General features: G+C 39.0%; 1 protein-coding gene across 3 annotated transcripts in view; it reads left to right on the plus strand.

The window, feature by feature from the left end:
• Nucleotides 1–16,734, plus strand: part of RPS6KC1 (ribosomal protein S6 kinase C1) — an 81,907-nt gene that overhangs the window by 3,642 nt on the left and 61,531 nt on the right. For 2 of the 3 annotated variants that reach the window (XM_008630327.2, XM_017730020.1), the window contains exons 2-6: nucleotides 722–842; nucleotides 8,616–8,731; nucleotides 10,701–10,794; nucleotides 14,418–14,477; nucleotides 15,279–15,641. In XM_008630327.2, coding sequence (XP_008628549.1) covers nucleotides 15,350–15,641 — 292 coding nt within the window. In that variant the 5' untranslated portion in view covers nucleotides 722–842; nucleotides 8,616–8,731; nucleotides 10,701–10,794; nucleotides 14,418–14,477; nucleotides 15,279–15,349. Of the gene's footprint in view, nucleotides 1–721; nucleotides 843–8,615; nucleotides 8,732–10,700; nucleotides 10,795–14,417; nucleotides 14,478–15,278; nucleotides 15,642–16,734 lie in introns of those variants that run through there. The other variant, XM_017730021.1, reaches the window with a different exon arrangement.

The following is a 16,734-nucleotide window of genomic DNA, read 5'->3' on the forward strand; positions in this document are numbered from 1 at the left end:
GAAAGAGTGGGATGGAAGAAGGATAAGGTGGATACCTGACTGGAAGATGAGTACTTTCTGGAAAGACCAGATCAGGAGTATCTGGTATAATGAACCGATGGCATTTTTGTATTCCTAAGATGGAGTTTTTGTCTAGATTCCAAAAGGAACCTACTCTTTCTTTTTGGTGTTATTACAAAAAAACCCATTTAAAATGGGGGCTTGCATTTACATCTAATCAACACTACTAAGACAGCTTAGGAGCTGTTTTCTAGTCCTGGGGGCTTAATGTACCATCCCTAGAAATCCCTTGCTTGTATTGATTTCTCTTCTCTGGTGTTCTCTTTTGCTGTTGTCTCTTCCCCACACCTGCAGCTGCACCAGGCACAGTGTGGTGTTAAATGTTGGATGGTGCAGCACTCCTGTTCAGCATTTTTTCCTCTCTTACTGGCTCCCTGTGTAGGTCTGGATGTCAGAGTGACTGAAGCAGCGCTGCCTTTGCCCGCCTTTCAGCTTTTACTCATTTTTTTTCTATGCACTCTAGTGTTAGCCAAAATGCAGCTCGGGGACAGATAGTGACCATTTTTAATGCTTTCTACAGTTGTCAGTTCAGATTGCATATTTTTGTTAAACAAATTTGCTGAAGTTAGTGCTCTGATGTGATTAAACCAGTGTATTTGTGGTGTGATGTAATATGAACAATGAACTTCACTAATACTTCTCTCTGGTTTCTCTGCTCTAGATAGTTGTTTGGAAGAGATACAGTGACTTTAAGAAACTGCACAAAGATCTCTGGCAAATTCATAAAAACCTATGCAGACACACAGAGCTCTTTCCACCTTTTGCCAAAGCAATAGTGTTTGGTAAGCATAATTTCTTCCTGACCTGCTGAAATTCTTTGATAACTTACTATTTATAAGTACATCTCGTTTTGGAACTGGATGGAAAATTTTCCTTGTGCTTTTACTACTCAACTTGTAGGTGTGCTGGCATCCTAACTTGATACTTTTCTTTATTTTTGTAATGTATAAGAGTTTTTTATGTTTTTGCCACTGTGTTAGATGTAGTAGATGAGATACTTATTGATGTATGTGTTCTGTATCTTTACAACATACATTCCCTGTTTTCAGGAGCATAAAGTCTATATTAGCTTTGTGAACAGCACTTGAACAGCAAACAAAATATTTTATATATGAACTGTCTGATCTTTAGCGATGAGCTGTATTTGAGTCTTAAGTGGTTGTTACAGAAAAGAATTTTTATTATAGGAATTTGATTGCAATTGTCAGTTTTATCTAGCTAGGCTTTTGAGATCACAAGAGGATTGTGACTCCACAGGAGAAACAAGTGACAAAAAAAAATTGGCTCTTACAGGTCTTAACTTCATCCTGATGTGTATGTCCTCATGGATGGGCTGTAGGTGGGCTTTCAGTGAAGTGTTGTGACTGTATAGAATTCCACCTACTACACATTTTTTAGCAGTGTTGTGTTTATAAAATTAACTTTTTTTAGTGTGTGTTCTTCATGTTCAGCATGAACTCTATGTTTTTGGTGTACCTATGTATCACACAATATCCACTGGGTTTTTAAGCGTTTTTCAACAATTTTTTAGTGTGTTCATCATGTTTGGCATCTTTTTGCATACATGTACTGCATGCTCTCTGAGTGTTCTTGAGGCATTTCTGAGGTGTTGCTGACTGTTGCTTTTTGGTGTGCATCTACCACCTGCTTTTGAGCCTTTTTCCCAAGAATTTTAAAGTTCTTTTTTAAAGTGTCCAACAGGTGTTTGACGTTTGTGTACATGCATCTATCATGTGTATTTGGTTTGGTTTTGGATGAGCTTATTGGTTTCTAAAGTGCTTTTGGGGTTACTAAGGCATTTCCATGGCACTTACAAGTTGTTTTAGTGTATTTTGTTTTTTTAAGCACCCAGTCTGTGGTGGCTGTAGTCAGTCAGTTTTGTTTTGGGTTTTTCTGCGTAGTTGTGAGCATCTAGCATGTTGGATGTTTTTTGGCAAACCTCTCCCATGTGGTCACTTCTTTGGCAAGGTTTTTGGTGTGAATTCTTTGCTCTTTTGGCAAGGTGTTTGGTTCTTAATGCATTGCTGTAGCATCTTTATATAGGGTTTTTTGCTGTATCCCCCATTTCTTAGGTGTAGCTTTTTTTCCCCATGCATACACTGCAGGTTGTTAAGCAGGTTTTAGCATTTTTCAGTGAGCCCGGCATGTTTGACCTTTTTTTGGCATATACCTGCTGTGTGCTTTGTAAGTGTTTCTGAGGCATTTCTAACCCTGTAGAATGGGGCTTTTTAGTTTTTTGGGTTTTGAGAGTTGCTTTTTGATAGTTTTTTTTTAGTGTCCCGCTTGAGTTTGGATTTTTTTTGTGTGCATCTACCAGATAGAATTACTGGGAATTTTAACAGGTTTTAAGTACCCAATGTGTTTGGTGTCGTATTAGCTTGAATCTACCTCATGGTCTTTTTCTGTCATTTTTGTCCGGCTTTTTGGCTTATAAGGCATTTTTTGTTGGACTTTTTAGTTTGTGGGCTGGTTTTGAGGTTACTAATGTATTTCCATGGAGTTTACGAGTTTGTTTTGGGTTATTTTTTTATAAGCATCCAGCCTGTGTTATGTTTTTCAATGAACTTTGCTTGATGTTCAGTGTCCAGCATGTTTGGTGGTTTTTTGGCATTTGCTCTCTTTTTTGGCAAGGTTTCCAGTGTGGATTTGGAGTGTTTTTGTGGTTTTGGTTCCTAGAGTATGGCTATGATGTTATTTGTGTCCAGGATTTCTTTGTTGTGGTGTGGGGTTTTTTTTGTTTTCATATACTGTAGGATTTTTCAGTGTATTTAATAGTTATTCAGTAGGACTTTTTTTGTGTATATTTGGTGGGGTTTTTTAACATGGATTTACCATGTACAATTATTGGGCATTTTAATGGTTTTTGAACATGCTTGGCATTTTTTTTTGCATGAGTCTACCAGATGCTCTTTTTTTTAATGTGTTTTCTGGCAAGGTTTTCAGTTTCTGAAGTGTTTTGGGGCAGGCTTGTTAGAGCCTAAGGTGCTTTGGGGTTGTTAAAGCCTTTTTATGGTCTTTACAAGTTGGTTTAGTTTGGAGGTTGGTTTGTTTTCTTTTGTTTTGTTTTTTTAATTAGCATTCAGTCCGTGCTTATGGTTTCTCTATGCACCTTGTGTGGGGTTCGGTGTCCAGGGTGTTTGGCATTTTTTAAATGCATCTGGCATATGCTCTTGTTTTTGGTCTGGGTTTTCCATGTACTTTCTGGTGTGGATTTTGGTTTTTACAGTGTTGTCCCAGTATGTTTGGCATTACTGCAGTGGTCTTTTGGGTGTCCTGTACATTTGACTTGTTGTCTTCTGGCATGAATTCCCCACGTGCTCTTTTTTTTTGTTAAGCTTTTAGCACTTTTTAAAAAATCATTTTTGTTTCTTAGGCATTGCTGCAGTGTTGCTTTCCATTGCCATGTGTTTCAAATATGGTGGTCTTTTAAACATACAGCACACTTCAGCATGGGTTTGCCTTTTTTTTTTTTTCTTTTTGCATCCTGCTACCACATCTTTTTTTCCCTCCCGTATTTTTAACATTTTTAACGTTGAGCATGTTTGGCATTTTTTTGCCACACCTCTAGTGCATGCTTTATGTGTATTTGCAGTTTCCATTTGTTGTGTCTGTTTTTTTATGTTCATCCCCATACATGTTTGTGCATGGTTTGGATGTGTTGTGCACGTTTTAGCACCCAGACAGCGTTTGGTGTGTTTTGGTGCATATCTAGTGCTTGTTTTTGCAGGTTTTCTTTGTGTGGCATTTTTTAGCAGTGTTGGGCGGTAATCTAGAGGCTCTTTTCCCAAATTTTCTGTGTGTCTCAGACTGGTATGTTTTAGCACCCAGCATGTTTCACATCTGTTGGCATGCATCTATGAAGCTGAATTCTGATGCAAATTTTGTGGTTCTCTGCGCAGAGCTGGGTAAAATTCCTGATTTAAATCGTATTTCACATCAGCCAAATCGTACCCAAGTTTAATGTAATTTTATTTTTGCTTATTTATGAAGTTGGAAGTGGGGTTAAGTTTTGGTGCTATGTCAGAGCATGGGCAATAATGGTTAAATAACGCATGTAGTATTAGTTCCATTCTGAGATTATTTTATATATGATTTACAGAGTAGAGTTCTCACTGGACAAAGTATTTACAAAGCTAGTATTTGCAAAGCATAATTTAATTTCAGGTAGAAGATATGATAGCTATTCATAGGGGAGAAAAGAGAGGGGTAAAAGAGAATCAGGGTGGAAGAGAGTACAGGTGTCTAATATCTTAAATAATTTAAAATTGCTCTAAATGCAAATTAACTATTTTTACACTAGCTCTGTAAGCAAGGGAAGAATTGAGTGAAATCCCTTCTGAAAAACATCCTTCTTCTATTGTATTTAGTGAACAAAAGTGACTGCAATGTACATTGTGAGAGAAGGCAATCCACAGAAACATTCAATGCAGTTATTTATAAAAAAGCTCTTTGAAACTAAACGAAAATAAACCCCACTACATTTAAATGAAACTGAGACACAGAAGAATACAGCAAAGTGGAGGCAATGTAAAAACAAATTTTAAAAGATTGGTACATAGCTGAAAGGAACAGAACTGTCTGACTCTCCAATCTAAGAGTTATCTTTGAATTTACAACATAAAATTTTACTGTGTATCCTTCCAGCTCAATTGTACGCATGGTAACTGCCATATGATTCATTTTAATTTAAAATAAAAATCCTAGTATTTTTTTGTACTAGAGCAAAAATATAATCTTAGTAGATAACAAGGTTTTGATAAACTTGTTTTCAGTCTCATTCTGTTAGTGATGGCCTGCAAGGTCCATCTCTCTCAAGATCTTTTGTTTCCATGCTGCTCTGATGGACCATTTCAGCAGTGTTTCTTCCCTGTGGTGATGTTACAATTGTTGCAGCTTTTAGACTAGTTTCTAATTAAACTTGTGAGTAGAATTGCTGGCAGCTGGTGTTTTTTAAATTTTTTTTTTTGGATTCCTGTGCTTTAACTAATATATGCACCTATTGTTTTGCAGAGAGTGCACTTTGCAAAATGAGCGTTGGTGGTTCTGACAGTCGAACTTAGTTGAAGTGTTAAACCTGAAGAGCATCTCCACTTCAGCATTCAGAGTTTCAGGAGATGGTGTGGAGAACTAAGATGTATTTAAAAACAAATGTGTCATGCTGTGCTTCCGTTATTTCGTGCAACTAAAGATTTGCCACGAAGTGCATGGTTTTTTTATGCTGTTGCAGTAGAGTTGCTTGCATCAAAGCAGGAAACATGCTATGGATGGGGAAAAAGAAATCATCTGACTTTCTCTGTACTTCACTTGAACCTTTTTCACCCATTTTATAGGAAAAACCTCAGTGAATCTGATCACAGAAATCTAAAATGTGTTAACAAATCCAGCTGTTAAAATTGTGATACCTAATTCTGGTACAGGATTACTGTCCTATCCTAATATGCATCAACATAATTTTCTTCAGTACTTTCAAACAACTTCTTTGTTGTTGTTATTGTTGGACACTTTTAAGTATTTCCGTATGTTGACTATACATGGCATTTTACCAAAATATGGGTAAATCTTTATGTTTTGTATCTAACAACTGCAGAAATGTACTTCAGTATAAAAATTAGTACACACCCTGCACCCCACCAAAAAAGAAACAACCCCCCCCCCCAGATATTGGTGACTTGTTAGCAGTGAGTCAGAAAGATGATTTACATTACAAAGCTCACAAAAGGATGCCCTTTGTATTTGAAGACACTGAATGAAGTAACATATTTATGAATTCGGTGTTGTGTACAGTAGGAAGTCTTGTGAGAAACTAACTGAAACATGAACACAAATCTTGCTGGGTGTTTTGTTCTTCAGGTCTTCTCCACAAAATTGATGGTGCATTCTTTGCACAGAAATTTACATTTTGTTTCCATGTAAATAGAAAGTTTTGAATGGAACATCACTGGAGGAGTAACAACTGTGTTTCATGCTAAAGTTGTAGTTGACACTTCTTAAAAATATCAGAAAGATGCGATCTCTAGAATGAATTTTATGTGTGTCTGAGAGATTGTAAAGATTAGCTGAAATAATGTTGATTTAGATGGAGAATGACATCCTAAAAGAAATGTTTGGAGAGTCAGCTGGCTGTGTAAGCACCTTTCAGCGTTTCCTTGAGAAGGGTGATGATGAAAGTGTTGAGCAATACAGCATTGCTTGAAAGTGTGAAAAAAGGAGAAGGAGGAAGGAGTTAGGCAGGGTTGCCTGGGAATTAAACTGCCAGCAAGATGCCAGGAGGTCTGTGAACTGAACCAGTACTGAATAATGTTCTTCCTTCCCCTAAAGCCCTCTAGTTCTAGAAGCAGTTTTCCTGATAGTGTATCATGATGCTAATGGGCTGGAAAATGTGACACTGACTAATGTTTCAGTTGCTCTGTTCAAACATGTATTTTTATTTGTTTTTAGCTCAGCTTCCTAAGTAACTAAGGCTTGTGTAATTGTGCTGCCAGAAAGTCAAACCCCTTACTGATGTGGCTAATATCAGCTAAATTTGAGAGTGAAGGCGGTTGCAAATGTAATTATACTTCTGCAAAGTCTGTGGAATGGCAGCTGAGTAAGAAGAGAGCACATGCTTTGGTGCTGCTGAGGGCCAGGCAGGCTCAGCTCCTACCTGTGAGCTTTGCAGCTGCCTGGCAGTGGGTGAATGTACACTGGTCAGCCTCACAGGGCTGGTCCCCATGTGTCCTATCTGGCGCCCAGTGGAGATACTGAGAAGATGTGGATAAGGAAAGTCAGTTTTTATTTAGTTTGATGAAATGAAACAGGGAGAGGTTCTTGAGAAATGAGGAAAAATATCTTACAGTGTTACTTTCTTGCAAAAGTTGTCTGTTTCTGGTATTGTTAAGTGTTTACTTTTTCACAGTTGATTTTCTGCTGCATTGTAACAGCGTTTGTGTGATTTTTTTGTAGGTTCATTTAACTGGCCCATGCTGCTGTGCTTTGCTGAGGGAATTTGTTTTCTTACCATGATGTCCAATTTTGCATGGAATGAACCAAGAGCCCTAATGCACCCCCAGTGTTGCTCTGAAGACTTAGGAAGTTTGATGAGCAGTTTAATAGGGCCTGATTTCAATGTTGCCACTCACCATGGTAGCACTGCTTTTGCCTTCTTTCTGCTTGCTTGTTGCTCACTCTTTTGTACAGCTGCTCCTGTTTGTACAGCTGAAACGGCGGGGTGAGCAAGGCACGGAACCAGTCCAGCTGAAAATTAGCCCAATGATGTCTTTTCTTTTCTTTCATGGGAAAAATAAGCCCCAAAAGCTTTGTTTGTGATCTTGTGAGTATGTGTGTGTCTTTTTAGTTTTATTTTCTTTTTTCTGGTACCGCATGGGCAGGAGCTATTTACTTGAAGAATTTCTGGAAAGAATCCTGCTTTGATACTTTCTTCTGGGATTATTTTTTTGCTTGCTCTAAGTATAAATGAATTTTGCTTTTGTATGCAATGTTGCTTTTGTCCTCTTCAAAGGTTAATGCCACAGAGCTGTCACAGGTGGTTCTTATTTTTCTGGTCATGCTGTTATAGCAGTACTGTTTCTTCAACTTGTCTTCCCAGTCCTTTTTTCCCCTCTGTATAGCTGTTGCAATATCTGTTCTATTCTCCTCCAATTATTACTGTTAACCTCTGCCCTTTTCCTTTTGTAAACTTGTAACTATTTCAACAACAAAGTGATGTTGATATAAAAAGCTAAAATAAGTTGTGTGCAATTGTGAAGGATGTGAATTTAAGGTAGCAGTCCAAGGGTTTTCTCCTGAGAAGCAAATCTCTTCAGGTGAACTGAAGGGATTGTTTTTTAAGTATGTTTTTTCTAATTGGAATGTTTTGGGTGCTGGGTAGAGAAAAAGGAAGGTTCATACATTTTAGTAAATGAGCTGCTTCCCAGCTCTGTTTACCTCTTGAATCCAGAAGGAGATGAGACCCTGTCTGCATGGAGCTACTTCAGAGGAAAGCTTCAGTGCCTGGTAGCAGGGCTTCACCATCTCCCCTACACTTTGTCTCCTCCATAAATGGCACCTTGGAATTGAAGATCTGTTTGGGGGCTTTTAGTAATACTTTGTTTACTACCCGCTCATATTGTGCGTTGTTCTTGAGAATACGTGAAGATTGCTCAGCTCCTTACAGGATTTGGGCCGTAATCAAGGCTGACACTGACTGGCATATTGTCAAATTGTGCATGTATCATTTATTGTCAGATAACACTGGACATCCGTTAGTGTCTCTTGGCTAATCAAGAGTGTTGCCTCACATATTCTTACGATGAGAGGGCGAAGGATTCTTGTCGTAGCTGCCAGCTTTCATCATCCGAGTGGATTGCGGACGACGGGACTCTAGGGACAATTGAGAATAGGAAGTTTGAAGATTTGCTATGTTCTCCTGAAGCGTTGAAGTGACTTTCATAGACTCAGGGCATTGTCTCCAGAAGGTTGCTTTTGTCTCATTTGTTTTCTTTTGTTGTAGTTATTATTGCAAAATAAATGTGTAGTTATTTCTAAAACTGTCATGACCATCTATGTGTCTGTTCCAGGGCGATTTGATGAAACGGTGATTGAAGAAAGAAGGCAATGTGCTGAAGATCTTTTGCAGTTTTCTGCCAATATACCTGCTCTCTATAACAGCAAACAGCTGGAAGAGTTTTTTAAGGTTGGTTAGTATTTGCAGAAGTATTTGCTTCTTACTGATGTGACTGAAGTGTAGTGCTGATTCTGCTTTACTTTATAAACCATGGAATGAAGTGAGCTGGTCGGACATGCTTTGAGAAGGGACTGGGAGTTCTCTGTTCACTCTGGAAATGTGGCTTTAAAAAAGCCCCATGCCACACCTCTACAAGGTGGAAAGTTTTACAGGAGCTTCAGGTGAAGGGAATTTAATTTTTTTTATTGAATGATGAGCAAAACTTGTGATGATAAATTCCAGTGGGGAAGTAATAAAAATATTATCACTGTTCCTATATTTTAAGTAGGTGTTTATAGTTTCAAACCAAAGGAGTGAAGACTGTTTACGCTGTTTCCTTATGATCTTTTATGGACTCAGGTCCCCAGCAACAAATTTGGCATGTAACTAGTCCAATGTGCTGCTTGTACAGTGTTGTGAGAACCAGTCTCCATACCAAATTTTAGGACGGTACATTGATGTGGGCTTCCTCTTTATTACAGCTGAAGCAGTTTCTTTTCAATTGTTCATTCAAACCACTTTATTTTCAGTAGCTTAGTCTAACGTTCTGCAAACTCATAAGCATAAATTTACGTGTACCCGTGATAGTAACTCTCTGGAATTAAGGAAACGTTTATCTGGCTGAGATGGGACTTAAGCATATTAATGTGTTTAGTATACTTAAATGATACATATACAAAAGCAAAATTATATCAAAGCTTAAAATTCTTTGCTTGTTTTCATGAATTTATTGCAGGGTTCTTTAAAATACTTAAAACAATTCATTAAGCTTTGGTGGCAATAAATGAGTGGGAGACCAAGTTGGACTATTTTACTTTCTTGGTTTATTTGCATTTGCATTTTTTTCAGTTCTTTGGAAGTACTTCTGTGGTTTTGGGTACTTTTTCAGAGTTTTCTTTCCCTCCTTTGCTTAATAAAAGTATTAGTTTTAGCCTCCCAATGGACTTTTCTGGATTTGCAAGGAAATGAATAAAACTAGAAAACCAATGTTTTTGTAGGAGAAACTATGTCTTCCAGGGCAGTTATGCAAATGCAATAATTTAGGCCCATTTGCTAGCTGATGTGGTGTCATGTTTTCCGTAAGAGAGCCTTAGGTTTGGTCTGTCACCAGCTCAGCCCGTGTGCTTTAGCTCTGCTCAGGGGTGGTTTTGTTCCTTTTCAGATTTTTGTGCAAATAGCTGTGGAGAGAGAGACTTGGACAATGAATTCTTAGAAACATCTGAAGGGAGAGCTCTCTGGATCTATGTGTTGTAAACTCCAGAAGAATGAACTGGCTTGTGTGAAGATATGCTGGGCTCGTCCAGGACAGATTAGCAATGCCTGTTTGTAGCATGGCCTTGAAAATGGTGCACTTTCTGTTAAAGTGGCATGGAAAGTGTGCACTTGAGATGTGAAGCAGAAATTTAAAAAGCACCCCAAAAATTTAGGTAGTTTCTAGGGCTATTGTTACTTCTCTTAGCTTTGGTTCCGTTCAGGCTTGGAAAGGAATGTCCTCCTTGTATCTTTAAGTCTCAACTACGACTGGACTCAAGATAGTGGGTCACGAGTGAGACATTAGTCTGATGGACAGACAGTCCTGTGTGAGGGACCTGCTGAGCTTGGGAGCACCACTGAAGGGCACACAGACTGTATGTCACACAAGAGATCAGGAGTACTATTGTTCTCTCCCTGTTAGACTTGGGTGTGCAGGTCTCTGTGGTTCAGAACTCTGAAGCTGCAGTAGGCTAAATATTTAGATATCTAGTCAGTCTGTGGCAACCAAGCATGGCTTAAACAAAAGTCCTTGTTTAATTTTGCCAATAGTTCAATTAAATGCATTAATTCTGAAGTAATGGAGCATTCACTGAGTAGGAAATATCATTTTGGCTATCACTTCTATACAATGAAAATTTCCATAGAGCACAGCAGCTGAATAATTCCTTTCCCTCTTTCTTTTCAGGGTGGAGAGGTGCATGATGGCTCTGAACTGATTGGTCCTGTTGAGCCTTTGTCTGACTCTCTGACTGACAACCTGTCTGACTGCAGCTCTGAAGGTTTGCTTCCTGTTCTCACATAACCTCATAGCATGATCTGTTTTAAAGCAGCTCATAAATGACAAGTGCCATATTTCTTCATGGGGCATTGGCCTCCAGTTTCTGTTTGCTTGGTATGGCAGAAATGCCAGAGCTGGGACTGGCAAGAGAGAAGCTGGGCTCAGCAGAGCTGTTTGCACTTCTGGAAGTTTGCTTGTAAAGGTGTACATGCTGACTTGGATACCACGTGTAGAGTAATTTTAGTGGCACTTTTAGTGGCATTGCACTTGCACTAAATAATAGCATAGCTGTAAGGAAGGGTCAGTCAGCCCAAATAAATACTATACTAGAGCTTCTTGCCTGCCTCTAGGCTGAGTCCCCTTAAGCATTTCCGTGTACCATGCAATCCTTCAGATATTTATGTATTTCTGAGTTATGCCTGGTTCTTGTGATTTCTAGGAAATTCGTGTCCGACCCCAGAGTTTTCCTTTGGAATTGTTTAGCTCTCATGTATAAATCTACATTATACAAACACTTATTAAGCTTATTTGGGAAGGGATCTGATATTTCTGGTATAGCATTTGCTTTGATAAAACAATTCTTGCATAACAAAAAATGGTTTTGTCTTCTAACAGTGGTTGGCTATTTTTTTTTTCTTGAGGTTGTATGACTTGTCACTGGGATCTCTCATTGTCAATAACTTTGTGCTTAGTTGTACGATATATTCTATATGGGAAGCTATTTGGATTTTATTTTGTAGTACTTCCTATTATGTTAATAAACTAATGTCCCCACAATATTTTGTTCTGTGAAGAGAAAGGTGTTTAGTTGAAGAGGACAGTTATGATAAATAGCACTAACTAGTTTTAAAAGGTTTTAATGATTTCTGTGAAATATCACATTCCAGATTCTGACAATGCACTCACTTTACACTCTGCCTTATAAAATAAAGAGTGCTTCTAAAAGTGCTTAATGTGAACGTTTCTATTCATTATTCACAAGGGCCTCATTTTTAGCAGAAGAAAACCACTTCCTTTATGTCAGATAAAATACTGAAAAGAAAAAAAAATGCTGTAAAGTAGAAAAATTCTTTGATACCCTTCTGAATCGGCTGGAGGGCTTTTACGGGATACTTGGAACAACTATTAGCACAGGATTTGGAGATGCTGAATGTGACTTTTGTGGAGTTACATTTTTCTAAAAACCTATGTGTCTTCCAGCTCATATCTTCTTATGTTTGAAAGCAGATTCTGGTGGGGGGAGGCTATGGACAGAAAGAAACATCTGTCTTTAAAGCCTCTAGATGGCAGTGGCAATACTCAGCCTTGAGTCCTTTCCCTGCCTCTCCTCACGGCCTCCTGCCTGCATCTGGTTTTTCCCAGTCTGATTGTGGCAGTTAACTGTGGCTGGTTCCCTGTGTTACTTTCTGTGGGCATCCAAGGGCCTCCACGTGGGCACTGCTCCTTCAGGCTGTTGTACTGAGAAGTAGCAAATCCATCCCTTAACAGGTGCTGCTGTTTGCTTTTAAGGGTGGGTTGTGTTTTCTCACCTTTATCTGTTCAGACAAAGTTCATTTTGCAGAAGGTGCGCACATTAATGGTTGAAGATGCAAATTGATTGCAGTAGTAGAAGTGTTTTTGTATGAAAATAAGCAACTATTATCTTGCTTATAAAAGGAGTTTGGCAATTCATGTTTTCATAGGAATCTGCTTTTCAAGAGGCCAAGTTACCCAGGCTTTCCACCAACTTTTGGAAACTGTGTTTACTTTTCAGATACCTGGTGAAATTGCACAGGGCAGAGACCAGAACAGAAATTTGTGTTCAATTTCAGCATCATTATTCTCTTCTAATATTCCTGACAGTCACTTTGTCTTCTTCTCTGAGTACATGGGATGATGTTCAGATGTCCAGCTTCCTCTTCATAAGTGTTCCTGTATCAATTACCTTACCTGATTCTTTAGAGAACTTCATCAGGAAGTTAATTTTTTTCTCATTCTCTTTTTTCCTTTCTCCTTTTGTTTTACCATGTACACATTATCTTTCCAGAAATAAGCCTGTGCATCTGAGATGCTTCCTATCCTGTAAGATGACTGGAAGCCCCGTGGCTGTTGCTGTGTGGTGCCAGCTCTGGGCTCTAAACCTGACTTAAAGAAAAGTTTATTAGCTCAGGCTCTGTGCCATGCTAGCTGTGTTCATACAACTTTTGGTCCAGCTGGCTACAAGACCAAGAGTAAATGTGGTTTTGTTTGACCTGTAGGGAGGGGAACTTGAGTCTGTGTGAAGTCTGCTATGTAGATGGGCTCTAATTCACCTCTTCTGGGTGGCCAGAACACCCTTCCAAAGCTTTTCCATTCATGCTTTCTTGCTGCATTCTTTGTCCATCAATCAGATCTGCTTCTATCACCTGATACCTCTAAATGGTGTTTAATAAATGCTCAGTCCTCCACCCCCAAATTTGATACTGTTGCTCCTAAATTGAGCAGGTGAATGGCCCACTATTATTATGCTAGTTAATGTATCCTCTGTCTTCCTCCAACTTTTCTGTTGTGAGTTTCCCTTCTTTCTTGCAGGATTGGAGGCTACACAGGCAGTTTTCTTCTCTGCATGAACTTCACTTTATGTCCTTTCCACGAGAGGATCAGGAGCATTGTCTTCTGTGCACCCTGTCCCTTCCTCTCAAGTAGTCTAGTGTCATAAGTATCACTGTCCCTTGCTTTTCAGACAAAGAGTTGCTGGTAATTTGTTCTCCTTCATGTCTTTTTCCTCTCACTCATGTTAAGGAACTGCTGCCTTTTAGAAAAGCACTATTTCTACAGTGCCTTCTTACTCCTCTTCCAGAAATTGTAAACTTCTATAACTTTACAGCTGCAAAACGTAAAAGAAAGCTTGAGTTAGTTGCTTTTGAGTCAGCTTCTGCCTGCTGCCACATACTTTCTGAAAATAAGTCAGAACATGTTATGTGGAAATGTGGTTAAACTCTTCACTCTGACAACAATATAGGAGAAAACAGACGCCAGATTTTAGCTCAGAGTTTACTTTCTCTGTGCATGCAAACAGCTAAATGTCTTGACCTTGTTGCCTGTTTCATTGCCTCAGAGGGTACGTGTGCCAAGGTGATAAAACAAACTGCTACTTGATATCCAGGTGGCACTGCCAAATTTGTGGCTTGCTCCATATGTCTCATGCAGGGTGGTATTCTGGAATGACGTTTTTTGAGACTGAAAGCTGGCTTTTTTTTTTTTTTTTTCCCCTGGTGCGTAGCTCCCAGCTTTGAAAACTTTCCTGTGTTAAGTCTCCTTAGCCATAAATTGTCAGAGCAGAGAGACATAGGAATTATAGTCTTGCTGCTGTTGAAATTAGGTGGATTGGAGTGTGAGGCTTGAATAATCCCCCACTCAAGCAAGGATCTGTGTTTTCTTTTTAAATCCTGGAAGCGGTGAGAAATAGCAATCTTAATACCACTGTCCCAATTTTAATGGTGTGTTAACAAATGGATATCTCTGATAGCCAGTCAAAGAGCAGTTTCACATTATATACTTTTACCTGTAGGAGGGTCACGCTTTTTCATTCTGATGGCAAGGGAACTTGTAATCTGTTGTACACATGGATGTCAGAAGCATTTTTGTCATTCTTGTCCTTTTCAGTTCGAAAGGATTTAAGTGGGCTTGATGATGTGACACTTACGAGCCAGTCGGAATGTGGAGGTGAGATCTAGAAGTTGTTTCCATTACATTTGTGGAAGTTAAATCATTAAAAAATAATAACGGAGTGAATGCCTTTTGTGGATGATAATCCTTACGGAATGAAATGGTATATAGGTAAAATACCTTTGTTGCCATTTATTCCCCAATAACCATGAAAAGCTCCTGTGGTTTAGTTTACTGAAGGTCAACTTGCAGTAAGGGTGTAGTGACTTACAGCAAATGTAAAATAAAACGTGTTAGCTCAGATTTGAGTGATGAAACAGGTGTTAAGTAATTTATTTTACCATGTGTTAGCAATGAAAGAAGATTATGTGGGTTACATGTGAGGTGAGTGCTGCATGATACATAAGCTGACAGTAACTGTGTGTTAATTCAAACTCCTAATTTACTGTTTTGAGGATGCTTAATCTTACTGATTTAGAACAGTATGTTGGGATTTCTTGAAACAGTAATTTGGCTCCTGCTGGTTGACTTTTCTAATAGCACTCACACAGAAAGGTTTAGATTTCTGATTTCCTGGAGCCCAATGGTGGAGCTGCTTTGAAAGTTTAAGTTGGATGTTAGATGTTGGTCTCTTCATTCCCAGAACTGAAATGAAGACCAGGGTTGTTCTGCAGAGTTTGCAGTTAATTTTTAAAAATATGTTTTTATAGGTACTAAAATTTTTTAAAGACGGCATTGTAATCAGGGAGTTTCTGAGGGCATTCTGAGGAAACTGTGTAAGTGAAAAGAGCTAAATCTTTGAATGGGATAAAGAATTTTGAAGGCTTCTAGAGTTATGGGTGTCTTTCTGACTTTCAGGCTTCTCCAGTGACAGCGACCTGATCTCTCTGACAGTTGATGTAGATTCTCTTGCCGAGTTAGATGATGGAATGGCATCCAACCAAAGTTCTCCCAGTAGAGCTGTTGGCCTTTGTGTTACTTCTGAACCCCCAGTACAAAGCACACTGGCACCTGAGCAGGAGTGGAGCAAACCCGAAGGAGAAAAGGAAAGCCATGGTTTGTTTACTGGAAGCTTAAAACCCAAGCCAGGCAAACAAGATTACTTGGAGAAAGCAGGCGAGTTAATAAAACTGGCTTTGAAGAAGGAGGAGGAGGAAGATTATGAAGCTGCCTTAAGCTTTTATCGAAAGGGGGTTGATCTGCTTCTGGAAGGTGTTCAAGGTATGGATCTTCCCATTATGTTTGTCTTTTCTTTGGTTATGTGTGTTTGTTTATGACATTTCCATGGTTAACATCAGCTTACTGCGTTGCAAAGGAGTGATATGAAATGCAGAATACATTTGGCTTTTAAGTAGCTGTGTGCATATGAGAGAGAGAGAAATCTTTCTAAGACTGAATGATAATTTAGGGTCTCATCTTCCAAGTGCCCAGTATCTTCTCTGTTAAAATTGCAGCACAACCTTCAACTTGCAGGTAAGTAGCAAAGTGCTCCACTTTCGCTTCTTTCCTTTTTATTGCCTAGCCATTAATTAATATGTGGCACTTGCAGCACTGTTGAAACATTATTTAATTTACATGGTTAAGTGAGGATTAATTATCCCCATTTTACGCATGGGGAGAGGCAGACTCAGGTTAACTTCCCAATCACACCAGGATTAGAACTGCTCTTGTCTCGCAGCCTCTTGCTTCTTCCACGAAACTATTCTTTTCTAACTAAAGGATGCACAGAAACTTACATGCTTGCATTGTTAGAGGAGCACAGGGTTTTTTTTCTTTTTCAAAAGACTTCGGTCTATCAATATATTAAAACCAGCAAAAGCTGTTTTTAGTGGACTGGATACAACTACATGCAAATTTCTGCCTCCTTGCACCTTTTCAGTAAGGGAGAAAAATTTTTCCCTTCTCTAGTTCTTGAGAATCTCGAGTGATAACCTCATGTATTTGCATTTTATCCAACAGTGGCTTAAAACTATAAAGTACAGGGAAAGATTTGTTCTTTCCTGGAGTGAATTCAGGGTCTGTGTATTGTGCTTCTGTCCCCCACAGACCAAATGAGTGATTAGAATTGTGCCTTTGTTTGGCAGTGTGCAGCACAGGTGCATTCTGCTGCTCCAGATCTGGACTTAGACATGAATGTACCAAACACACACAAGCAGAAGCCTTTGCTGCATCCCAGTGGGATGCACAGCAGTGGTCCAGACCTTCTGAACAGTTCTAGCAATGGAAGTTACCTACTGAGCTGACTTAATGGGGCCTGGCAAAAAATAATGGGTAGGTTACTAATGAGAGCTAGAGGTGTGGGCCAAGATATGTG

Source organism: Corvus brachyrhynchos, unplaced genomic scaffold (genome assembly GCF_000691975.1).
Source record: "Corvus brachyrhynchos isolate BGI_N302 unplaced genomic scaffold, ASM69197v1 scaffold101, whole genome shotgun sequence".
Taxonomy (NCBI): domain Eukaryota; kingdom Metazoa; phylum Chordata; class Aves; order Passeriformes; family Corvidae; genus Corvus; species Corvus brachyrhynchos.